Source organism: Notolepis coatsorum (assembly GCF_963971535.1).
Source record: "Notolepis coatsorum genome assembly, chromosome: 1".
NCBI classification, from domain to species: Eukaryota; Metazoa; Chordata; class Actinopteri; order Aulopiformes; family Paralepididae; genus Notolepis; species Notolepis coatsorum.
In genome coordinates, this window is record NC_140165.1 from 299190351 (window position 1) to 299200350 (window position 10000).

The 10000-nt window shown below is 45.9% G+C and overlaps 1 protein-coding gene across 2 annotated transcripts in view; it reads left to right on the top strand.

The window, feature by feature from the left end:
- Positions 1–49: 49 nt before the first annotated feature.
- Positions 50–10000, top strand: part of LOC311239990 (roundabout homolog 1-like) — a 34857-nt gene continuing 24906 nt past the window's right edge. For both annotated transcript variants that reach the window (XM_084328470.1, XM_084328471.1), the window contains exons 1-3: positions 50–198; positions 3600–4037; positions 6038–6154. In XM_084328470.1, coding sequence (XP_084184596.1) covers positions 3629–4037; positions 6038–6154 — 526 coding nt within the window. In that variant the 5' untranslated portion in view covers positions 50–198; positions 3600–3628. The remainder of the gene's footprint in view (positions 199–3599; positions 4038–6037; positions 6155–10000) is intronic.

Below are 10000 nucleotides of genomic sequence, written 5' to 3' on the forward strand. Positions count from 1 at the left end.
CATTGTTATGAAACTGTCTGTTTGCCCCCCGCTCACTCGCTCCAGGCCTGGTCTGCTGAACATCGGGGAGTCTGCACGCAGCCCTGGCTGGCCGACACCTGGCCAACTCCTGCTCCAACCACAACGACTGCAGCATCAACTGCTGCACGGCGGGCAACGGCAACAGCGACAGCAACCTGGCCACGTACAGCCGACCCGGTGAGTGCCCTGCACGACCTCGAGACGGGGGGGAGGGACGGGGCGGGGACGGGGCTTCAACCACGGTCCTCAACAGAATACTCCCACAGACGACGGTACAGATCGAAATCAGAGGAAGTAGTGTATCTGAAGTGCAAAGGGAAGTAAGAATCCGATAACTGGGTTAGGTCCCCGGAGAGTTGTTCTCTGAGCCTCTCTTTTCCTTTACGTCCTGTGTGTACGGGGGAAACAGGAGAAATATTGGGTTTAAGAGCGGCTGTGTGTGCCTGCGTGTTTGATTATTTGAGGTTAAAGTGGAGCTGGTTTAGGCAGGAAATAAAAGAAGGGGCTTATGGCTTTACTCTGTCGCTAATCGAATTGCCTCTGCCGATTTCCATTCTGTTGTTATAGACGCTAATGTAATTTCCCCTAAGTGCTCAGTTATTTAAGAAATGTGAAGCAGCGTGTAGAGGTCAGGACTGGACTGCAGACTGCTGCTGGCCAGGAGGGAGAGAGAGAGGGGGGGGGGGTAGAGAGAGAGAGGGGGGGGGTAGAGAGAGGGGGAGAGAGAGAGGGGGGGGGAGAGAGGAGAGAGGGGGCGGGGGGTAGAGAGAGGGGGGAGAGAGAGAGACAGAGAAGAGAGAGAGAGGGGGAGAGAGAGAGAGAGAGAAAGACAGAGAGAGAGAGACACACAGAGATAGAGGGAGAGATACAGAGAGAGAGAGAGAGAGAGAGAGAGAGGTGCACCTGGAAGAACAGAAGGGAGGAGGAGGAGGAGGATAAGAGTGATGGGGAAGTATAAGTAACATACACAGAGATGGATGGGCGGAGCAGGAGGAGAGTGAGCAGGGAGACGCCAGAGGAGGCAGGAGAGATGGACAGGAATACAGAGAGAGAGAGAGAGAGAGAGAGAGAGAGTAATGGTGCACCACCAAGTGGCCTTTTAGTTTAGTCAGCACTTCGCAGCTTTCGCAAACAAAGGGGAGGGAGTTTGTCCCCTGGAAAGTGTGCACGCCCACACACTCGCACATGCGCACACGCGCACGCACAAGCACAACACCGTTTGAATGAGAGTAACAGTTACGAGATTACTGCAGAAGAATTGGACGCAGGTTTGACCACAACAGAATCAAGGTTGTTCATTGTCAATGTGACCTTTAAAGGGATAGTCCACATTTTTTAAGAAGCTTATCTGATTGGTCACAAACCGGGAGTCCTGTCGGTCCTGTCGGAAAAGCATCTTGCGCCTGTGTTTAGGATTTGAGTCGTTAAAAAACAGAGGATGTTAGCATTTGTTAGCATGCTAGTGGATGTCAATGGGGGCAAGTACATGGAATGTTTCAGACATGCTTCATCCGTAGACATCCATTAACCATTTCACTGCCGCACTACCAAACGGTTAACCTTTCACTGTGACAATACACAGAAGGTTAACCATTTCACTGTTGCACGGTAACCGTCGGTAGTGTGATAGTAAAGGGTTAACCTCTGTAGTGTGGCAGTGAAAGGGTTAACATAACAAGCTAACGAATGCAAAAGGACTCTTCTGCTTCTGCTATCTCAAAACCAAAACACTTTTCTGGGTGGACTAAAGGTATTGCAAGTTTGTGACAAATCAGAGGAGCTTCTTTAAAAACATGGATTATCCTTTAACCCTTGTGTAGTTTTTAGTTTTGTGTCACATTTCTGTTATTCACTCAATGTTACCACCATGACAATTTATGTAAACATACTTAACAGATGTGTATCTCAATTACAAGCAATATAGACAGCATATTATGGTTAATGTTTGCCGTTAGCTAGATCACATGTATCAATGAAGGACTATTTGTTTTTTATGATTTTCTTTTGTTAAAACGGAGGAAAAAAAGAACCCATTCATTAATTAATCCATTATCTATCAAGACATGAGTGGAATAAATCATGTTTATCCTCTCAACAAATATAACGGAACACGGTGGACGGAGACGGTGAAGGAACACAGTGAACCATTTCTTTTTCATATTTACCATGTTTACTTGTTTTCACGTACAATTTCCCCACTGTTGGCCTACAGTGGACCTTAACACCACATACAGTATGTACTATAAATTGTGTATGGGGGGGGGTGCACTCAATGAAAAGTTGTTCTTGTATTATGTTTTTCACAGAAAATTAAGGACCAAGGACCAATGAGATTCATTGTATAATTTCTCACACAAGGGTTTAATTTAAACAAGCCCTGACCTCATAGATTTGACAATTATGATAGGCCTACTTCATGTGCAAAAGTAGAGCTTTTTTAGACCCAGCTGTTCGTTATCCATCGGCCAATCACATTATTATTATTATTTTTGCCTACAACTCACAGACATTAGCTTAGTCGGGGGTTAAAACAGCATTTGCAAAATCCAGGTGTAGACTTACCTGTTAAACCCCACCATACTGTACACAGAGCACCATCACAATGGGGGAAATCCCTACGGTAAATCTGACTTCTAAATGTGAAGTGTTTAACATTGACTTGACGTGTGGTGTGAGCTGTTTGAGAAGGGATAACACACTAAAACGGCCCACACTCACAGTGCATGACACCCCTCACGCCCCCCCAACCCCCCTCCCCTCAGTGCAAGACACTAAGGAGCTTGCCAGGCGCTTGCTGTGTGTGTGTGTGTGTGTGCCAAACCTAAACTCTGTGAACATTAACAGGATCACTGACTAGGTGACAGAGCAAAGGGATAGGAGTTAATGTCCCTTTATCTCAGCCATAGGGGCCCTTTCACACATCCGCCTTTGAAGTGTGGAGCCTATCCCTCCCTCCCCGCACGGGGGGGGGAAACGTGACGCGCACGGCACCGCGGGCACCTATGGCTGTCCTTGGTATTTACCGCAAGGCTGCCTCTCAGATCTGCCGGAGGATTTGAATATTTTATGAGCCGGGGAAAATTGGATCTGTCAGTGGAGCCGTGCTTTTTACTGCGCGCCTCGTTCCGAGTCTTTGATACAGACGTGTCTCCCTGTCCCTCTCGATGAGCCACGCCGCCCCGCCGCCGTCAGACAGAGAACAACAGGGCTGACACCCCTCCTCCCGCGTCGAGGCGAGGCTGCGGAGCGTCTGAGACAGAGAGGTGTAGAACACCTATCCCCAGTCACTCGGTCCATGCAGCTCATCACGTGTTGGTGAACAAAATAAATTGGGGAGTTTTTAAAGTGAAACAGATATGCCTGTCTAAGGGGAGCGGGGGGGGGGGTTACAATAATTTTTTGAACGCAATATGAAAGATTATATTCGTCAGTTTGAAACTCGCTGCGGCGCTTTCTTTTAGAACTTCATACCAAAACACACATCTCTCTGGTGGCTATCTTCTCCCGCTAAAGCTCGACTATAAGAGCCAGACAAGGTTGACTAAAAAACAAAATGCCCCCCCCCCCTCCTTCTCCAGCCGACTGCATCGCCAATTATAACAACCAGATGGAGAACAAGCAGACCAACCTCATGGTGCCGGAGTCCGGGCTCTACGGCGACGTGGACCTGTCCAACAAGATCAACGAGATGAAGACCTTCAACAGCCCCAACCTGAAGGACGGCCGCTTCGTGGGGCCGGGGGGCCAGCCCACACCCTACGCCACCACCCAGCTCATCCAGTCGTCCATCATGGGCAACAACATAAACACAGATAGAGGGACTGGGGGGAGTGGAGGAGGAGGAGGAGGTGTTGGTGGAGGAGGTGTTGGAGGAGGAGGTGTTGGAGGAGGTGAGATGAACGAGAAACACTGCTGGAAGCCCTCCGCAGCGCAGCAGCACCAGCAGCAGCAGAAGCAACAGGAGATGGCCTCGCAGCTCCAGTATAACATCATGGAGCAGAACAAGCTCAACAAGGGTGAGTGCGTCCCGTTGGGAGGCCGCCAGCAGGTCGATCAAATCAGAGCCACAGTCTCTCTACCTCCCTCCCTCCACCCTCTCTCTCCTCTCCTCTCTCTCTCTCACCGGCTCCCTCCTGGAACCCCCCCCCCCCCCCCCCCCCGTAGTGAGGAATGTTCATCTTTCGCTTCATGTCTGTCTGTGCTCCCATTCAGTCAATATTAGGCATCATCACTCTTTCTCTCTCTCTCTCATTGTCTGCGAGCCATTTATGTAACTCCTCTTTTAATCGCTCTGCATTCATATCTCTTTGCCTTGGCCTAAATAGTGGGGTCAGGGGCTGCATTTCTATCCTTTTTTTCCATCTGGGTTTATGCCCCCCCCCCTGTGGTGGAGACAGGTGTGCGGGCTGCTGCACACACATCTGGTTTCAGATATCTAAAGGAGAGGAGATGGATTACTGTCGGATCTTTTCATGCTTTGAGTGAAACCGTCGTCACCTTGATTTTCTCGCCTGCACAAAAGAGCCACAGCTTGTGTGACAGTTTGGAACGTTTTCTTCACATTATTTCATTATTTATTGCATGCCTGGTTGCAGCCTCTGACACGGAGATTCACAAAAGCATGAAAAGTCTTGCATGGCATTGTGTACCACGCTGCTTTTGTGCGCAGATAACTTTTTTTACCTTGCCAATGTGAAGTCGTGTTATACTACTGTAGCAACCCATACATAATAATATATGAGTCACTGTTTTTCCCCCTGCAAATTACACCTGAGGAAGTGAGGCCAACTTATATTCCTGCTCTGGAGATTGGAGGCATCGCAGTAAAGAAAGTTAAACTTTTGGATCAATATTTAGCCCCTTTCCCAGTAAGCTAGTATGACATGTTTGGTATCAATGGATTGCATCAATGGATGCTTAATTTTATATGACACCACTTTGTACTAGCTTAGAAACTGAGACCGCTACGTCCCTCGAATGACAGTACTGTCAATGGCAGATGATCCACCAGAATTTTCGGGGGCCGAAGGTAACATTCACATTTCGACGAAAGAGGCATTTTGCTCGTTGCTTTGCACACTGCTTGAGCAAAATAAAAAATCTCTAGACTTTTTTTTTTATACACAAAACACCACTACTCATGTAAATAGATTTGAGTAGGCAAATTAATCATGTAATGAATTGATCAAGGAGGCTTATTTGTCTCCATTTTGGAAATGACCAGTGACTACGATCTACTGTAAAGCCGCTGGCCACGCATTTGAAAGATCAGCAGGCAGGCGGGTTCAAAGTTCAACTCGTTTTAATGGGCAGCATTCCGCGCCGGATTGGTCTGTGCACAGAATAACCTTCTCCGATGCACACAAACAAAACCTTTCTTTTGTGGGAAATGTGAATGTCTCTTAAGTTAACCACGGACCAAGGCCAAGTTAACCAAGGACTGAGGAGGAGAATAATTAACAGTTTTCTATTGAATTTCCAATCAATGAGTCTTGATTGAGTAGCCTACCTCAGACGTAGAACCGTATAAGTCCTTTAGATGTTTTCAGAGGAACAACGTTTTCGATTATGTAAAGATGGTAAGTTTGAGTGTTGTGTTCATTCATAGTTAAACACAGTAGTGTTACGCGTGCAGGTAAGCAATTGTGAGTCCAATAGTGGAGGTCGTGCTTGCTGGTGATAGATCACATTCACACTCCAAGTGATTTGGATTGATTTTACAACTGCAAATACATGGGCTGTCCGAGAAACCTAATTGCTTTTCCCCCCTAAAAAATATTGATGAATTTATCATAAACAAATATTTTACGGGTCCAAAATGAATGTTGTTTACATTCATTGCAGGCATGTATCTCCTCCCTACTTCCCATTTCCCCACGTGGAATGTCCCCGATTGGCTAAATGACATGCTATAGTGCGACATCTAGTGGCTGAATGTTATCTATAGCACCTTTAAACACCTTTAAGTCCCCTTGGGGCTACGCTAACGTACGTGTCCGTTCTCCCACCCCGTCAGACCACTACAGAGGAGGCGACTGCCCGTTGCCGGCTACCATCCCCTACAACCAGGCCCACGAGAGCCACACCGGAGGCTCCTACAACAGCTCCGACCGCGGCAGCAGTAGTACCTCCGGTAAGAGAAGGAACGAGGGGTCTCCTCACATCAACATTCATTCAACATATCTACCACACACTCCCTCTCCTCCAGTGTTGCTTTGGTGCCTTGCTCTTGAGTCCTGGTCGTCTTTGTCGTTGTCGTCGTTGTGTGTTGTTGTTTTATTGACTAACCGGAGTGCTTTTTCCAGCTCATTATAGCTGTGAACCACTTAAAACACATTCACGCCCCCCCCCCCCCCCCCCCTCCCTGAGCTCCGTTTCAAAATCCCAGTTTTCCTCCAAAGCTATAAATCACTTTGAGACGCTAATAATGCATGATGCTTTAAAATGGTAATTTGATTAATTTCCATGTCAGCCTATCGTGAAAGAGAAATTGCAAAGGAGATGCCTTCAGAAAGGGGAGGGTAAACCCCCGAATAAAGAGAAAAGAGAGAGAAACGGGGCGACAATGCCTTTTGGACAAAGGCATGAAAATGGTGCGTGCCAGGCGCTCCCTTGAGTCTGTCGCACGCACTGTCATCACAGAGATATTTCCAAGCAACGCCGACAGAGGGATCTTTTCCTTCCTCTTGTCGTCTCGCTCTATATCATTTTTCCTTTGCATTCGACATCTAAAATTTTTTTTTTTCTTTTTTTTTTTTTGATATTTTTTCCCCTCCATTTTCCTCCGATTTTCTCCCATCCCAATGTTAGTCGTATGCCAATTCCCAGTCCCTTCCTGGTCGCTGCGCACTTACCCCCCACAGTCAGATCATCTGGGAGAGTGGAGGCTACCACGTGCTTCCTCCGACACACGTCCAGCCAATCACCGCTTCTTTTCACCTGGCAGCGCGGATTCTCATCGAGAGGGCGTAGCGTGTGGGAGGACCACACTATCCCCCTCAAGTCCTATCCGCGCTTAGCAGGCGCCCCGACCGAACTGTAGGAGTCGCTGTTTACAACGACCCGGACCCACCCCGCCAGCTTCTCCCACCCTCTAATACAGCCAATTGCATTAGTGCAGACGGCCAGCCAAGCTGGTGACAACCCCGGAGCTGTGAGCTGGATTCGAACAGGCGAATCCAGCTCACAGCTCCGGGGTTGGTGACGGACGCAATCTCCGCTCGGCCACCTAACCGCCATTTTTTTTTTTTTTAACACATTTGTTTGCCTGTGCATCCTCGCTCAGTCAGAGATGCATTTCTGTCTCTTAACTCGCTCAGTCAGAGACGTATTCCTGTCTCTTAACTTGCTCAGTCAGAGACGTATTCCTGTCTCTTAACTTGCTCAGTCAGAGACGTATTCCTGTCTCTTAACTTGCTCAGTCAGAGACGTATTCCTGTCTCTTAACTTGCTCAGTCAGAGACGTATTCCTGTCTCTTAACTTGCTCAGTCAGAGACGTATTCCTGTCTCTTAACTCGCTCAGTCAGAGACGTATTCCTGTCTCTTAACTTGCTCAGTCAGAGACGTATTTCTGTCTCTTAACTTGCTCAGTCAGAGGCGAAGATAATAATAGAGAAGCGATGGGTACAAGTATTCTATACAAGATATTACACTGTAAAAAAGAAGACTGTAAAAAAACGGTAAATGTCTGGCAGGAATACTTACAGTCAAATTACAGTAAAATCAACCTTTATTTAATGGTTCATATTTTGATAAAAGGTAATTTACTGTATTTGTATGGCATTTACACTTAAAGTAGAAAAACAAAAGTAATCTGTAAAATAATACAGTGAATTTCCCATGAAAAATACTTTTACAGTGTAGGCTACATACTGTAGATACCATTACACACCAGTTAGAATACATAGAATGGGGTGAATTGAGGATAACTCTTGGTGGAGATGTGGGGGGGGGGGGGGGGGGCAGGGCCCACTTCCTCTGTGATGTTATCCTGTGTTATATCCATTAAGGCAACAGGTTGTGCATTATGTGGAGTAGGGCCTTGGGCTTCAGTTTACCACGAAAGCCAAGATTAAGTGTATTGTGTGATCAGATCAGATATCATGGTGGAACCAGGCGGAGATCGAGATGTTACGTATGTACTGTATGGGGATTCTTGCGATGCGAAGCTCGGTCCTCATAAATTAGAAAAAGTTCAGGAAAAAGAATGTCTGGACTCATTCATAAAAACGTGTGTGTGTGTGTGTGTGTGTGTGTGTGTGTGTGTGTGTGTGTGTGTGTGTGTGTGTGTGTGTGTGTGTGTGTGTGTGTGTGTGTGTGTGTGTGTGTGTGTGTGTGTGTGTGTGTGTGTGTGTGTGTGTGTGTGTGTGTGTGTGCATGTGTGTGTGTGTGTGTGTGTGAGTCTGTGTGTGAGTGATTGGGTAATGTGAGTGAGTAGTAGTCAAAGGGGCACTTCACAAAAAAGAACACTGCTGGTTTATTTTGCACATAATCTCACACACATCCAAAAACTCTCAACACTTTTGCACGCATTAATTTAGTTTGACAGTTACTGAGAGTAAATGAGTTTGAATATGGCCATATGGCAGTCGCTACACTACAAGGTATTGCTATTTTTTCATCTACATCATTTCATGGTGCTGTAATTAACACAACACAGGGATTCAATGTCCCTGATGACGATCGCCGGTGGCCATATTCAAACAAACAAACTCTGTTTAGACTGTTTAGAGTTTTGGGATGTTATGTGATATTATGTGCAAAATAAATCAGCATTGTTTTAGTTGTTTCCCCTTTAGCAGTTTATTTAGGTATGAAGGACAAGGTCAAGTGAATGTAGTTGTTAGGAATCCAGGTAAGAAATGTTGAGTTCTGGTGTAGCACGGAAGAAGGAGATGGTGTTGCTCTTCTCGAATATGTGTTATTTTTATTATCAAAAACACTTTGAGCGATAATATAAATTTAGCAAGACAAAAGAAAAGTACTGAGAGAATCAATTAAGGAAAAGCAATAGAGAATAGGGCGGTGAGAGATCAGACTTCTCGACCTTAACACTTCCAGAGCCGGCCGTGTTTTCCTTTTTACCCCCTTGAATGCCCATCAACCACTTCAATGTTAACGTTAATATCGCCTAACGTTAACATTTCCGTTTTATAGCATTTTGAAAAGCCCTCGTTTTCACGGAAAATAAAAAATATTCCGTGATAAACGCCCTGTACTGGAATATTCTAGAACATTGTCATTTTTCGGCCTATTTATGAATCGTTTTCAAATAAACGCTAGATTATCGATAGTATATGTGTACGTATGCACACTGGTGCCGCGAGCTGAAAATCGATTCTCTTATTTCCTGATCGCTCGCACAGCCAAACAGCCATATGACACATAGGGGAAAAGCTTATATCTCCGTGAAAACAGGTCTGATTATCCTAAGACTGGTAAAATAGATTCCTTACCTGAGATCAGATGGTATCCAAAAAGATTATTCCAATTCCCGATCGCCATTCCAAAAACCGATCCTTTTATTGATCCAATGCTACGTACTGTAAAGACATATTACACTCTGTTCTGATGTTCCACAATGAATCCGATCGGCTCTGGTTACATGCGTGAGAAGTAAAATGTGGATTCCGGGTTTTTTTTTTTTCTCATCCATTTTCATTGAGTCCATTCCAAAATGGTGCATTACCATCTGAGAGACGATAGGGGGCGCTTTTTTCACATCTGAGCGCCTGGCGGGGCTGGTTTCCCAACGGTAGACTCGGTTGATGAAATATGAATTCAGATCGCTAATAAAAAAATAAAACTATATTTGTCGTCGTGAGCACTCAATGGGGGGGCTGATAAAACGAGATATGTCGTTTTGGGCATTCAAAATGTTAAGCAAAAGAACTTTAAATAATAACAACAGGCGAGATATCCGACTTCTGCCCGTGGATGGCTGTTCCCAGTAACACTGCTGAAGAACCGACAAAAGGA